General features: G+C 42.4%; 1 protein-coding gene across 4 annotated transcripts in view; it reads left to right on the plus strand.

The window, feature by feature from the left end:
• LOC113809920 (uncharacterized) overlaps positions 1-12,725 on the plus strand; it is a 197,068-nt gene extending 184,343 nt beyond the window's left edge. For 2 of the 4 annotated variants that reach the window (XM_070116642.1, XM_070116641.1), the window contains exons 5-13: positions 15-150; positions 407-718; positions 1,522-1,602; positions 2,303-2,439; positions 3,225-3,342; positions 4,602-4,773; positions 5,372-5,605; positions 7,731-7,787; positions 10,218-12,725. In XM_070116642.1, the coding sequence (XP_069972743.1) occupies positions 15-150; positions 407-718; positions 1,522-1,602; positions 2,303-2,439; positions 3,225-3,342; positions 4,602-4,773; positions 5,372-5,605; positions 7,731-7,787; positions 10,218-10,918 (1,948 nt within the window). In that variant the 3' untranslated portion in view covers positions 10,919-12,725. The remainder of the gene's footprint in view (positions 1-14; positions 151-406; positions 719-1,521; positions 1,603-2,302; positions 2,440-3,224; positions 3,343-4,601; positions 4,774-5,371; positions 5,606-7,730; positions 7,788-10,217) is intronic. The other 2 variants (XM_070116645.1, XM_070116644.1) reach the window with 2 other exon arrangements.
• Positions 12,726-15,952: the final 3,227 nt, after the last annotated feature.

The following is a 15,952-nucleotide window of genomic DNA, read 5'->3' on the forward strand; positions in this document are numbered from 1 at the left end:
ATTTTTACGATCAGGTACGAGCGCCAGGGCCCAGAGGGACGATGTGGAGTACAATGGGCTCGTTCCCCTTCGTATACGGCTGTTTGGGTCACCAGCGTATTCGTCGTGCCCGTGATCGTTATGCTTGTGTGTTATTACTTCATCCTTCAGGTTAGTTTCTGTTTTTTTCTGCCTTCTTTGGCTGGATCAAAAATGCATTTTCAATCGATGATTTTTTTAAATGATTTTAACAATAATAATAACAATAATGATAATGATAATGATAATAATAATGATGATACTGATAACAGTAATAACAATAACAATAATAGCGATATTAAGAAGAAAAACAACAATAATAACAGTAACAACGACAGCATATCTTCCTGGCAATACTAACCCCCCCTCCCCCCTCCTCCCCCCCCAGGTCGCGCGAAACAAGTGCCGGCGCATCCACGTGGGCACGATGATCGGTGCCGCCGCCGCCGCCACCTCCCCCCCTGTGACCCCTGACCCCTCCTCCGTGTGCCTCGAGGTCCCCCACCTGGCGGAGGTCAAGCGCCCTTCCTCCTACGAGAACAACGGCGTGGCGGGAGGTCCCAGGGGCTTGGGTGACCTCTTGGACGCTCCTGGGCGAGGGGCAGGAGGAGGAGGAGGGGTGGGGAGAGGAGGAGGAGGAGGGGGAGGGGTAGGAGTGGGGGTCCCCTGCAGGAGTCTGAGCGTGAGCGTTGTCAACAAGGTGGGTTGGGATTTTTTTTTGTTTTTTTTCGTTGGTATTGCCGGTGTATTGTCCTCGTCTTCTCTCTCTCCCTTTTCCTCGTATTGTGATCCTTCTACTTTTTTTTTATTTCGTCTTTCTTTGCATGTTGGTTTGGGAATGGCAACCTTATCGTAATTTTCCCTTGTATGCTCTCCCTTCCTCTCTCTCTTCTCGTTCATTTTTTTCTCTCTTATTTCTAGTCTCTCTCTCTCAGTTTGTCTGTCTGTCTGTCTATCTGTCTGTCTTTCTGTCTCTGTCTCTGTCTGTGTGTCTATCTCTGTCTCTGTCTCTGTCTCTGTCTCTGTCTCTGTCTCTGTCTCTGTCTCTGTCTGTCTGTCTGTCTGTCTGTCTCTCTCTCTCTCTCTCTCTCTCTCTCTCTCTCTCTCTCTCTCTCTCTCTCTCTCTCTCTCTCTCTCTTTCACTCTCTCTCTCTCTCTCTCTTTCACTCTTATGTACAGTGCACCCCATCGCATGCTAATTCTAAATCAAATCCATATAATGTAAACCCTGATATATTTTTTCTTACAGTACATAGGCTGTATGCCCCTTCCCCTCCCCCCATCCCACCCCATACCCACCCTTTTTTGCATAAAAAATACCCCCCACCCCCCCTTATTATTACGTGTATGAACAACCCGAAATACCCCTCTAGTTTATTTCATTTTTATACCCTCGTTTCCCCATTTCTTTTGTTTTGTTTTGTTTTACGTACGTGCCATGTCTGTTTCCACACGAGCCACCTGAAACCGAACAGCCCTTTTTTTGGCTTCCCTGTATTCCAGATCGCCAACGACACCAGCCCTTCCTCTACGGCGCCGAAACGCAAACTGGGCGACTGTGGCAGGTCCCTCTCCTTTTGTCAGGTATGTGGTGCCATCTAGTGGGAGAAAAGAGAGTCTTGATGGAGGAAGGTGGTTGGAGGTGGTATAAAGATGGGAGATAAGAAGGAATTGGATGATTGATGGATAGGAAGATATGGAAAGTGGTTGGTGAAGAGTATATTGATGGAGTAGAAAATAATATTTTTTATATTCTCTTTCTTACTTTATCTAAGTTTGTTATATTCGTTTAAACAGTATTCGCACACACACACACACACACACACACACACACACACACACACACACACACACACACACACACACACACACACACACACACACACACACACACACACACACACACACACACACACACACAAATAACCAACACAAATACACAATCCAACACACATACCTACACAAAAAACACAAACACCCACACAAACAACCCAAACAAACACAAACCAAACAAAACACAAACAACCAAACACCATATACACATACACCAACCATCTAAAAAAACGAAAAAAAAACTAAAAAAAAAAAAAAAAAACTAAATAAACCAGCAAAGACATTCTAACCAAACACCATACACATACACCAACCATCTAAAAAAAAAAAAAAAAAAACGAAAAAAAACGAAAAAAAAACGAGAAAATAAAAAAAAAAAACGAAAAAAAAACGAAAAAAAAAACGAAAAAAAAACAGCAAAGATGCTCTAACTTCTTGGCCTTCCTTGCAGCCCCAACAGCCCGTGAAGCCAGTTCTGCGTCGAGTCCAGAGCACTCTCGCCATGAGGCCGTCTTTTAGGAAGAAGTTCAGCCTCGGCAGAAGGAAGCCGTCGTGGAGCTGGGAAGCCTCGCCTGCCAAGGGCTTCAGGTGAGTGAGGAGGGGGGGGGGGGGGATGGTTTGGGTTCTGTCTGTGGCTGGAGGTTTCTCTGAGTCTGTGTGGTGGTGTCTTTCCTTACTCTCTCTGTCTGTCTCTGTCTGTCTATCTCTCTGTCTCTGTCTATGTCTGTCTGTCTCTCTCTATCTATTTTTTCTGTCTCTCTCTCTCTCTCTCTGTCTGTCTGTCTGGCTGTCTCTCTCTCTCTCTCTCTGTATATTTCTCTGTCTCTGTCTCTGTCTGTGTCTCTGTCTATCTCTCTCTCTCTCTCTCTCTCTCTCTCTCTCTCTCTCTCTCTCTCTCTCTCTCTCTCTCTCTCTCTCTTTCTTTCTTTCTTTCTTTCTTTCTTTCTTTCTCTCTCTCTCTCTCTCTCTCTCTCTCTCTCTCTCTCTCTCTCTCTCTCTCTCTCTGTCTCTCTCTCTGTCTGTCTGTCTGTCTGTCTCTCTCTCTCTCTCTCTCTCTCTCTCTCTCTCTCTCTCTCTCTCTCTCTCTCTCTCTCTCTCTCTCTCTCTCTCTCTCCTCTCTCTCTCTCTCTCCCCTCTCTCCCTCTCTCCCTCTCCCTCTATCCCTCTCTCCTCTCCTCTCCTTCTCCCTCTCCCTCTCCCTCTCCCTCTCCCTCTCCCTCTCCCTCTCCCTCCCTCCCCCTCTCTCTCTCTCTCCCTCTGCTTCTGTCTGTCTATTTCTCCGTCTATCTCTCTTCTTCTACGTACCTCCCCTTTAAAAAATAAAATCACCACGAATTTCCTTAACCCGTGTACGTCTGTGTGCGTTTTTACAGGACCGTGTGCGTGGTGGTGGGTGCACATGTCTTCACGTGGGCGCCCTACTCGCTAATGGCCGTGGCAGAGGCAGTTTTAGGCGTCGAGAGGGTGTCCGTTTTACCTCACTGGATCAGGGTGAGCATCTTTGCAAACCTCTTTTTTCCTTTTGCGAATGTATTCTCTGTTGGGTTTTGTGTTTATTTATTTATTTTAGATTTTATTGTTGTTTGTTTTTGATTGATCGTTTTTCATTTCATTCTGTTTATTTATTTATTTGTTTATTAGTTAATTGTTGTTTGTTTTTTGATTGATTGTTTTTTTTCCATTTTGTTATTGCATTCTCTCTGCTGTGTATTTTTTTTTTTTCGATAATGAGGTTTTGGCTGTTGGTTTATGGTTATTTATGGTTAATCACATGTTTAAAAACCCGATAGAATTTGAAGGAACTTATTCATGAATATGTGTGCGAATATAGTCACTTTATTACACACAGAGAGAGCGAGAGCGAGAGAGAGAGAGAGAGAGAGAGAGAGAGAGAGAGAGAGAGAGAGAGAGAGAGAGAGAGAGAGAGAGAGAGAGAGAGGGAGAGGCAGAGAGAGAGAGAGAGAGAGAGAGAGAGAGAGAGAGAGAGAGAGAGAGAGAGAGATACACACACATACACAAAGATGCCACCAACATAATCATTACGATCAAAAACAAATGCAGTCAATATACACAGTTTCTACAAAAGGTAAAAAAATAGCAAAGATCAAAACAATCTACCTTCATCCCTTAAACAAATACACCAACAAGCTACCTCAACAAAAACATACAACATAAACACCAAAAGAAAAACACAATAACACATCAAACAAAAACACAAACAAACCCCCCAAAAAATCACACAATCAAAACCAACAACAACAACAACACCCCCCCCCAAAAAAAAAAAAAAAAAAAAAAAAAACATACAACATAAACACCAAAAGAAAAACACAAAAAAAAATCAAACAAAAACACAAACAACCCCCCCAAAAAAAAAAAATCACACAATCAAAACCAACAACAACAACAACACCCCCCAAAAAAACACATACAACATAAACACCAAAATAAAAAACACAAAAAAAACATCAAACAAAAACACAAACAAACCCCCCCAAAAAAAAAAATCACAATCAAAACCAACAACAACAACACCCACCCAAAAAAACATACAACAAAGAAAAACACAAAAAAGCATCATACAAAAACACAAACAACCCCCCCCCCAAAAAAAACCACAATCAAAATCAACAACAACAACCCACCAACCACCCCCCTTCCAAAAAAAAAATTACAACCCCCCCCCAAAAAAAATACAACCCCTCCTAAAAAAACTACAACCCCCTACCCTCCACCGCCCTCTTCTCCAGGTGACCTCGACCTTGCTCCTGTTCACGGCCAGCGTCTTCTACCCCATCGTCTACGGGCTCTACAACCGGTCCATAAGGAAAGAGGTCGTGACCTGTCTTTGCCCGAGCAGCAGCAGAGCTCGGCGCAGAGGCAGCCTGAACCCCAGGCCGTCGACTCTCAACTCATTCACTGGTAAATATGCGGAAGAGGGAAAAGGAAAATAGATGAATGAATGTTTGTGGGAATAGGAAATGAATGAATGAATGTTAGAGGGAAATGGGAAAATAAATGAATATGCGTTAGAGGGAGAGAAAGTGAATGAATAAGTATTAGAGGGAAAGGGAAATAGATGAATAAATGTTTGAGGAAAGAGAGACTGAATGGAGAAATGTTAGAGGGAAAAGGAAAATGAATGAATAAGCATTAGAGGGAAAAGAAGAAAAAAGTGAATATGAGTTTGAGGGAAAAGGAAAATAGATGAATAAATGTTAGAGGGAGAGGGAAAATAAATGAATAAATATTAGAGGGAAAGGAAGAAAAGAGTGAATATGCGTCTGAGGGAAAAGGAAAAAAATAGATGAATGTTACAAGGAAAGGAAGAAAAAAATGAATATGAGTTTGAAGAGAAATAGAGAGAAAAAAAATGAGAGAGAGAGAGAGAGATGGGGAGTAGAAATAGACAAATAATAAGACAGACAGCTCAAAAAACAAAATCAAAACAAAGAACCACATAACACCCCCCTCCCCCCACCCCACCCCCACCATCTAACCCCCGCCCCCCCTCTCGCAGAAGGCAGCGTGCTCGACTTCTCGTCCCTCCGGCACCGAGACATCCTGGAGAAGCCCCTGACGCCGTGCCCCAACCCCGCCCTCCTGACGGCGCCCATCCCGACGATCTCTGGCTCTATGGGCGTGGGAGGGCACGCGCCGCCCCACCTGCCGCCCATCTTCCTCATGGCGGACTACGATCACATACCCACGCGCGGGTATAACCTCAATGCCCGGAAGCCCTCGCAGGATTCGGGTGAGTGTGGGGTATTTTTTTGGGTGTGGGTTTTTTTTGGGAGGTATTTTAGGGGGTATATTTTTTGGTGTGGGTATTTTTGGGGGGTATATATATATATATATTTTTTTTTGGGGGGGGGCATTTTTTGGTGGGTATTTTTAGGGGTGGGTATTTTTTGGGGGGTGGATATTTCTCTGGGTGGGTATTTTTGGTGGGTATTTTTTTGGGTGTGGGTATCTTTTGGGTGGGTATTTTTTGGGGTGGGTACTTTTGGTCGGCATTTTTGGGGGTGGGTATTTTTTTGGGTGGGTATTTTTGGGAGGGTATTTTTTTTTTTTTTTTTTTTTTTTTTTGGCGGGGGTATTTTTTGGGTGGGTATATTTGGGGTGGATGGGTATTTTTTTACGGGTATTTTTGGTGGGCATTTTTGGGGGGGTATTTTTGGTGGGTATATTTGGGGTGGGTATTTTGGGATGGGTATTTCTGATTTTAATTGGGGTGGGTATTTTGGGAGTGGGTATTTTTTTGGGGTGGGTATTTTGGGAGTGGGTATTTACTTTAAGGTCTTGATGTGGGTATTTGGGATGTGGGTATTTCCTGTAAGTCCTTTTTTCGCACGAATTGTTTGACTTTTGTTTGTTTAACAGACTTTCTTAGACAAACACATTGGATTTTTTGAAGTGAACACAAGCTACTGTGTTCATGTGAAGTTCAGATTTTCAGAACATTTGCCATAATATATATATATACATTTTTTTATCGGTTTTCAGTTTTTTTTTTTTTTTTTTTTTTTTTTTACGTTTTGTACTGGGTTTGATAAAGGGAATAAAATACCCATTATATTATATTTTGCAGGATTTTTTTTCATTATGACAACGGATCAACGAATACTACTGTAGTTATGTAGTTTAATTATACGTTTTCGTTCGTCCATGACAAATGTATTTTGTATAGATACATTTACAAAAAATTGGGAATAACAATGAAAATTTAATAAAAAAGAGAGAAAGAAAAGAAAAGAGAAAGGTATTTGATATTCTGATATCTTTTTACCGATCATATCTCTTTTTTCCTAATATGGAATCTCGACCACGATTTCATTTTTAGTATATATAAATTTTTGGAAGAGAGAGAGAATGGGAAAAAGAAAAAGAAATAGAGAAAAGGCGAATAGGCAACACCATAATTATTGATGAGGTAAACAAGGTCTTTATTCGACGCATGAGGAAAATAAAGGGATTTTATGGTCTTTCTTATTCCTTCTTTGTCTTCTTCGTTATTCTTCTCTTCCTTCTTCCTCTTTGCTCTCTTCATTCTCTCTGTTTTTGTCTCCTTCTCTTTTCTCTTTGTCTGCTTCTTTCTCCTCCTTCCTCTTTATTTTCATTTTACTGTCCCTTTCTCTTCTTCCTCCTCACCCTATCTTCTCCTCCTCTTGATCCTTCCTTCCTTCCTCCTCCACTTCTTCCCCTCTCTCCTCTTCTCCTTCCAGTTCCTCCCCTCTCTCTCTCTCCTCCTCTCCTTCCACTTCCTCCCCTCTCTCTCTCCTCTTCCTCTCCTTCCCCACTTCCTCCTCTCTCTCTCTCCTCTTCTCCTTCCACTTCCTCCCCTCTCTCTCTCCCTCCCTCATCCTCCCCTCTCTCTCTCTCCCCTCTTCTCCTCCCACTTCCTCCCCTCTCTCTCCTCTCCTCCTTCCACTTCCTTCCTTCTTAAAAAAAAAATGAAAAGAAAAGAAAAAGAAAATGAAAAAGAAGTCCCCATTGTTTTCCTCGTGTCCCCGTGATCGGCTTTCTCTTCTTCCTCCTCCTCATCTTCTCCTCCTCTTGATCCTTCCTTCCTTCCTCCTCCCATTTTCCTTCTACTTCCTCCCCTCTCTCTCTCCTCTTCTCCTTCGACTTCCTCCCCTCTCTCTCCTCTCTTCTCCTCCCACTTCCTCCCCTTTCTCTCTCCTCTTCCTCCCCTCTCTCTCTCCTCTCTCTCTCCTCTTCTCCTTCCACTTCCTCCCCTCTCTCTCTCCTCTCCTCCTTCCACTTCCTTCCTTCTTTAAAGAAAATGAAAAGAAAAGAAAAAAAAATTGAAAAAGAAGTCCCCTTTGTTTTCCTCGTGTCCCCGTGATCGGCTTTGAGAACCCGGCATCCTCTTGCAGATTGCTGTCTCTTCGAATTTTCCTCGTCACTCGGTAGGGGGGAAGCCGGACAGACAGGTAGGTCAGGTGTGCTCCCCCCCCCTCCCCCCTTTCCCCCCCCCACTCAATCCCTTTCTCCCCCCGTTCAAATTCCTCCTCCGGCCCCTCCCCCCAGCTCTTCCCCTCACTCAAACTCCCTCTCCCCCCCCTCCACTTCAACTCTTCCCCCACCCCCCTCTCTCCCCACTCGCAACCCCCTCCCCCCACTTAAACTCCTACCCCGCCCCCTCCCGCCCGCTCAAACTCCTTCCCCGCTTCCTAGTCTCCCCCACTCAAACTCCCCACCCTTCCCCCACTCAAACTCCTACCCGCCCCCCTCCTCCCCCACTCAAACTCCCTCTCTCCCACTCAAAGTGCTCCGCCCCCCCCTACCCCCACTCAAAACTCCCTCCCCCGCCCCCCCCACTCAAACCCCCTCGCCCTACCCCCCCCATCCCTCCACTCAAACTCCCTCTCTCGCCCACTCAAAACTCCCTCCCCCGCCCTCCTTTCCCCACTCAAACTCCTCCCCCTCTCCCCACTCAAGCTCGTACCCCCCCTCCCCCCTCTATCCCCCGCCCCTCAGAGTGTTATGATGCAAGATCGGTGTTGTTCACTTAATCTTGTTGTGTGGGTTGTTGTTTCATTATAATTAGTTGTGAGTTCTCTTCTCTTCTCTTCTCTTTTCCTTCCTTTTCTGTCTTCTTTCATCAGTGGATTTTTTTGAGTTTGTTTCGGTGTTGTGATTCTGTTGTTGTTAAGTGGCAAGTGATTCTACCGTGTTGATTTAATAGAAAAACACTGCATACAACAATTTTTTGCGTGTTGTGTTATGCTAATTTTGTTGTTGTTGTTGTTTTTACAACTCCTCCTCCCCTCTGCGCTTGGATGTTGTTTTCGGTGTTGTATTTCCCCCCCTTTCGTGTCTCTTAAGAAACTCGTGGTTGTGATCGAAACGAGAAACTCTCCCTCTGGACTTTCCATTCCCCTTGTCGTCTGCCTCGCGATTTTGACCCAGTGACTGTCCTCTCGTGACTCACCTGACGATGCCGTGAGTCACTGGCTGTGATTCACCCCCCCCTTTCTCCCCTCAGGTGTCACTCCCCACACCGTATTTCCCCTCGTGAGCATCTTCAGTAGTATGTCTTGACCTCAGGGAGCCTCCCCTTCAGGTAACCCAGAAGTTTCTCCGTTGCTCCCCAGTACTGCCAAGTAGTCGCTTTTCCTCCTTGTGTATTTGTTATTGTTTTTGTTTTTCTTCCTTATTTGTTGTCCTCCTCACTGACATGGATAACAGAGGTTTGTTTGTTTACCTTTTGATCCCTTTTAATCCTTTTTGTGTATATTATTTTCCCTCCGGCTGCTGTCTGAACCGATTTTATTTTTACCATTTTAGATTAGTTAGTCCTCTCCTCCGATGTACAAAGAAAACGACCCATCAGGGTAAACTAAAGGATTCCTCTCTGCCGTCATTTGCTCCCAATTGGTTAACTTTTTATTACTTTTCCTCGCATGATGGAGCATTCCTGGAGCAACTGACCACCTCTAGGCCTTTTTTTGTATACCTCTGTGCCTGATCTGTGTAATATAATAAAACAATCGTGTGTCTTTTGCATATAAAATAACTGACTCTTGCACGTGGAAAGAAAATGTATTTATGGAAGATGTTGTACCTTTAATCCTGGCATAGTGAATCAAAGATATACACACACACACACACACACACACACACACACACACACACACACACACACACACACACACACACACACACACACACACACACACACACGCACACGCACACGCACACACACACGCACACTTGAGAAACACCTTTTACTTTTATAATCAATAGTACTTGTTTCTCTAATGATTACTGACTATAGTTTCGATAGATTAGTTACTTACATAACGGTTTGTAATATATTAAATAGTGAATAACATTTTTTTATGATTATGGTGTCAATAAACCTTCATTTATTCTCATATTCCCTGTTGATTCACTATCATGAAATAAGTATTTTAATTTGACATCATTACATTGACCATCATCATTATCATCATGGTTGTCCTCATCATTATCTTTATTATCACTATCAGCATTACTATCATCGCTCTTAATTATTATTGTCATTATTATCATTATTGTTATTATGATTTTTTTTTTTTTTTTTTTTGCAACAGGAACAACGGTATTGATTTAGATTCTGCATTTTGCTTATTTTTCAGCTTTTGGGCATCCTTCTCACCTCCTCATACTGTCCATTTAAATTCCACGTTATTTATTTATTTTTTTACCATTCATTATTATGATTGTTATTTATCTATTTATTTATTTGATGCATTTCAAAATCGAGGTTTTCAGGTACATGCAACGCTTTTTTTTTTGTAATCGTAACTGTGCTAGAGTCGTTTTCCGTCGCTTTCAGCATACTAAAAACGCCCTTAACGCCCCCGTTCGTGTTGCAGGCGCGGTCATGGTGTCCGGCGACGACTTCGACGCGGAGACCCCGTCCCATAGCCAGAACCACCTGCACCTCCACCCACGGCCCACGCGAAGGGTCTCCGCCCCCAGCGTCCTCGGCAGCGTCCGCGAAGACCCCTCGACGCCCCCGCCCTCGCCCCCTCCTCCCTCTGCCCCCGCGGCGCCGCCCCCGGCCCTCCAGACGACGGTGACCTGCGCCAGCGTCTCCCCCGCCGTGCACCGGAGGAAGATGGCGATGGCGCCGCTCTCCCTGCAGGTGGTGGCCGAGGGCGCGGCGAAGGCCCCCGCGGCTCCCCTGCGGCGGGTGAGGAGCCTGGACAAGCTCCCGACGGGCGACCTCGAGGCCAGGGACAAGAGGTACCTCTCGCTGCCCTACGACAAGTCCCTCACGCGCTACATCAGGAAGAAGCAGTCGTCCCTCCCGCCGCTGGTGAGGGAGACCTCGCTCACGGGCGTGGCCCCCTGCGAGCGCCTGGCCCGGAGGAAGGGCTCCACGTCCGTCCTGAAGGTGGTGGCCATCCCCGAGGACTGCGGCGGGGCGGAGGGCGCGCCCGAGGTGCCGGACTCCGGCCGGGGCAGCGTCGACAGCGGCGAGGGGGCCAAGGTGCGCGCCCAACGCCAGATCAGCATCGACGAAGGGATCGGCGCCGAGTGTCTGGTCGAGGAGGACGCGGCCGTCGACTAGATTTTCGAATTGCAAGAACCGTTACGACCGTTGGAATCCCCTTGCCATCCTCAGGCAGATTCGGGTGTTTAATTTTTTGGGCTATTTATTACTTTATGACATCTATTTATAACTATCCTTATTTATTTTCATTCGGTCTACAACGTGAATTATTCCATTAATTATATATATTTTTTATCATGAATAAACTGAGGGTCTAACAATGGAACACCTCTAGTTAGGAAACAAAAAAGATAAAAATATCACTTTTATTATAAATAAATGATTACTTTAATTCTCTAATTATCATCATGAAAAAGAAGTGAAGATTACGTTTTATTAATTACACCAAGAAATCCTGTAACCGATTTGAAACAAGGAAAACAAACAAACAAACAAAAGCATACATTTAGTCAACCTATACTTAATGTTTTTATGTATATACCTGTGAATATTTCAGTGTTAATCTTGTAAATATGATAGTTTCATGTCGCCTCGCATTTATAAGATGTAAAAAGTATTATAAGGTCATTTTTTTACGTAATTTAAGCGAACACATACACTGAACTTCATCCTCTGTCTATTTCTCATTTTCTGTCTGTTTATCTATCTATCTGTCCGTATATTTGTCTGTCTGTCTGCCTGTTTATTTGTCTATCTGTCTGTTAGTTTCTTAGCTTCTTTCTGTCTCTCTCTCTCTAACTCTCTCTCTTTCTTTCTTCCTTTCTCTCTCTTTCTTTCTTTCTTTCTCTCTCTCTCTCTCTTTCTCTTTCTCTTTCTCTTTCTCTCTCTCTCTCTCTCTCTCTCTCTCTCTCTCTCTCTCTCTCTCTCTCTCTCTCTCTCTCTCTCTCTCTCTCTCTCTCTCTCTCTCTCTCTCTCCTCCTCTCTCTCTCTCTCTCTCTCTCTCTCTCTCTCTCTCTCTCTCTCTCTCTCTCTCTCTCTCTCTCTCTCTCTCTCTCTCTCTCTCTCTCTCCCTCCCTCTCCCTCTCTCTCACTAACTCTCTCTCTCTGTCTCTCTCTCTCTATCTATCTATCTATTTATCTATCTATCTCTATCTCCCTTTCTCCCACCTTTTACACCGAAGATCTCAGATGAGTCATACCAATGATTAACTACCTCGTTATGACTGAAAACGACACAAACCTCAATTTTGTGAATCAGTCTTCGAAAAAAAACAATTAAACTTTTGAAATGAATAAGAAAAAGTTCGTTTGACAATCTCCACTTTATCTTAAGTCGAGTGAAGAAGAAAATCAACTCAATTAAAAGTGGATAGAAAAAGAAAGAAAGCACAAAGACAGAAACAAAGAATAACAACGATAATGTATTAATAAAGTGGCATTTTTTTTACCCATTTCCTTGAAGAATACTCTACAGTTAAGAGACGAACGAACATTGCAGTTTATTTTTTTTATTATTATTATTTATTTATTTACTTATTTATTTTTTAAGAGACGATCGAACACTGCATTTTCTTATGTTTTTTTTCTTTTTTTTTTCTTTTTTTTTTATTATCATGAATGACGTTTCGAATAACCCTCTTTTGAAATGTATATAAAAAAAAAACATCTATCATTTTATATATATATGTATATTGTATCCTGATTTCTGATGATAAGAAATCAACATGTACATAATTATACGTATCATTAGGAATAGATATGAAAAATTCCCCAGTTTTATGGTATGAAATTGTGATAAAATGGACGGTATATACCAGCGACTGGTATGAGTCAGTCAAAGATTGATTGGCTGATCGTAATGTTATATATATATATATTTGAATATCTGTTATGTATGCAGAATAATATAATTTAATGTTCGGTATCTGGCAGTTTTTTAATCCCTGAGTTATTTGGACTTAAGCAGTTTGATACAAATCTATATACTTATGTATGCATATACAGTATATACACACATATAATACACGCAATATATATATATATATATATATATATATATATATATATATATATATATATATGTGTGTGTGTGTGTGTGTGTGTGTGTGTGTGTGTGTGTGTGTGTGTGTGTGTGTGTATATGTATATATATATATATATATATATATATATATATATATATATATATATGTGTGTGTGTGTGTGTGTGTGTGTGTGTGTGTGTGTGTGTGTGTGTGTGTGTGTGTGTGTGCATATACATATGTGTGTGTGTGTGTGTGTGTGTGTGTGTGTGTGTGTGGGTGTGTGTTTGTGTGTGTGTGTGTGTGTGCGTGTGTGTATTATATGTGTATATGTTTATATATATATGTATATATATACATACATACATACACACACACACATATACATATGTGTATGTGAGTGTGTGTGTGTGTGTGTGTGTGTGTGTGTGTGTGTGTGTGTGTGTGTGTGTGTGTGTGTGTGTGTGTATGTGTATGTGTATGTGTATGTGTGTGTGTGTGTGTGTGTGTGTGTGTGTGTGTGTGCGTGCGCGAGCGCGTGTACGTACACACAGACACATACACACACAGGCACATATATGTCTGTGTGCACCAGGATATGGGACGAGAGAGAGAAAATGGAAATAAATAGTTATGTAGCCCAAGTGCAACAGAAAACTCACTTCACAGCTACTGTTAGAAGCCTGTTAACATATGACACCAACGTTAGACGCTAAAAAGTATACCAAGGAGACGGTTTGATATGAACACCATATCATTACGATTAGCTCTCAATGTTCGCTATATGAAAATAAAATAAAGGAGAGGAAAAGAGAGGAAATAGATAAAAGAAGAGCTATGTTCAAAACTTGCTTAGATTAACTCGCATTGTTTTTAACTTAAAAGAAAATGTATTCCACAACTTCGCTGAATCTATCAACTCTCAATATTCCTTATATGAAAAATAGATAAATAAACAAAAGGAAAGAAATAAATGATAAAAAGGGAGTTTTATTAGAAACTTTGCTATATTACCAAAAATAAACACGGAGACCCAGGTTCAGCCACGGCCTAACTCTTATTCGGACAACGTTCGAATTCAGCTTCGAACACCCAAGTCACGTGGCCCTTATTGTTTACGTTCAGAGTGTTTCGAAGCTTCAAGTAGTTCATTCACAACACGACCTTTGTTCGTGGCTGTACATGGCTCATTGATGGAAATAAACTGATTAAATATTGTACCACTTGTTTACAAAGAGATTCGGAGGCTGATCCGGTTCATACCTAAGTGGATCGGTGGATGAAAGGGATGGATAAGTGGAATGGTGATGCCCGGAGCCAACAACTTGTATGCCCCAAAGACTCATTTAAGACCCAGTCCTGAGATGTATTATGAGAAAAATGAGATATTTTAATTGTGTAGACAGATTAAACATGAAATAGATTTGATTCGATTATTCGATTCAAAAATTCCCTCACTGATTGAATGTCCTTCCCCTCTGCACGCCACTGATATATACGGGTTTGTGTGTGTGTGTGTGTGTGTGTGTGTGTGTGTGTGTGTGTGTGTGTGTGTGTGTGTGTGTGTGTGTGTGTGTGTGTGTGTGTGTGTGTGTGTGTGTGTATGTGTGTATGTGTGTATGAGTGCGTGTGTGTGTGTGTGTGTGTGTGTGTGTTTGTGTGTATGTGTGTATGTGTGTGTGTGAGTGCGTGTGTGTGTGTGTATCCATACGTATACATATATATAGTTCATGCAAACACACATGCACACACACACACACACACACACACACACGCACACACACACACACACGCACGCACACGCACACACACACACACACGCGCGCGCGCGCGCGCGCGCGCACACAAATACATATATATACACATACATGCATATGCATATATATACATATGCATATGTCCACAAACTCATACAAATATAATTTATATATGCACATGCACAAGCATAGATATATTACCTTAAACTCAAACAAAATGAAACAATTTTAATCACATCGCGTAGATATACTGACTGAGAGGTATGTCATATTTTTCTCAATATCTAGAAATATAATTCATTTGCAAAATAAAGAATACTCTCAAAATATGGAACTCAAGGATATCATACATCTGGCAACGCCGGCAGGGGTTACGGACAATCGTTAGAAATACCATCTATAAAGCACTATATAAACTAACTCTCGAATGCCCCAAAATACAAACGCATAACTAACACCCTAAATGAACCACAGATACAAAAAATAACACCCCGTAGATACAAGAACAGGAAGGAGAAACGAGTATATATGATAAAGTTTCCGGTGGAGGGGGCGCAAGCGTCTGCCAGCCGTACGAGGTGCCGCTTGTGTCAGTGTATACCCAAATCTTTCTCTACTTAGAGCAGTTGCGACATTCCTGCGGGCGGGACGGAGTGCAACTGCTTCTGATAGACCGGCTCTACCTCTTCTTCTTTCGTGATAGCATTCATTGTACAGTGGAATAGCTGCTGACACGATCACTGTAGCTGTGATCTGCACCGATGGACCAACACGTGTTTAGAACTTGTTTATTTTTGTTATTTTTTTTTAGTTTCTCGTCGTGTTCTCTCGTCGCCGAAGAGAGAACGAAGTGGTTTTTGAACATGTGATTATTACGATAGGAGAGAGTGACAGTTTGCAACACTGATTGATAAACGACGATCTTTATCGAGACTTTTGAGAACTTTCCCCAAAAAACTACAAGAACTGTCAGATTTCAGTGACATCCGTTTCGAAAAATAACAACCACTCGAAGACTTACGTGAACACTGAACATGCTGAACAACAAGTGGGAATCGAGTCGACGAACTCTCACTGGAATAAAAACAAATCTTTGTAATTTTAAGGAACTTTTTTCGAACTTTTGATAACTTTTTGGTGGAAAAACCAGCATTTTGGAGACTGGTAAACCACTCCTTTGTATCATCAACAGAGAATAAGATTTATCAGTAGATAAATAGTGTAATATTAGTGCTTCGCTGTGTACATACGGCCCTGCAACATTAGCATTGCAATAATCGGTTGCATAGCGATAGAACTTGACCGAAAGACAACTCGTACGACTCGTCCAGAAGTAAAAAAGAAAAATTCCCCTTCGTTCCTTTAAAATTTTGT

The sequence above is a fragment of the Penaeus vannamei genome, chromosome 39 (assembly GCF_042767895.1).
Source record: "Penaeus vannamei isolate JL-2024 chromosome 39, ASM4276789v1, whole genome shotgun sequence".
NCBI lineage: Eukaryota > Metazoa > Arthropoda > Malacostraca > Decapoda > Penaeidae > Penaeus > Penaeus vannamei.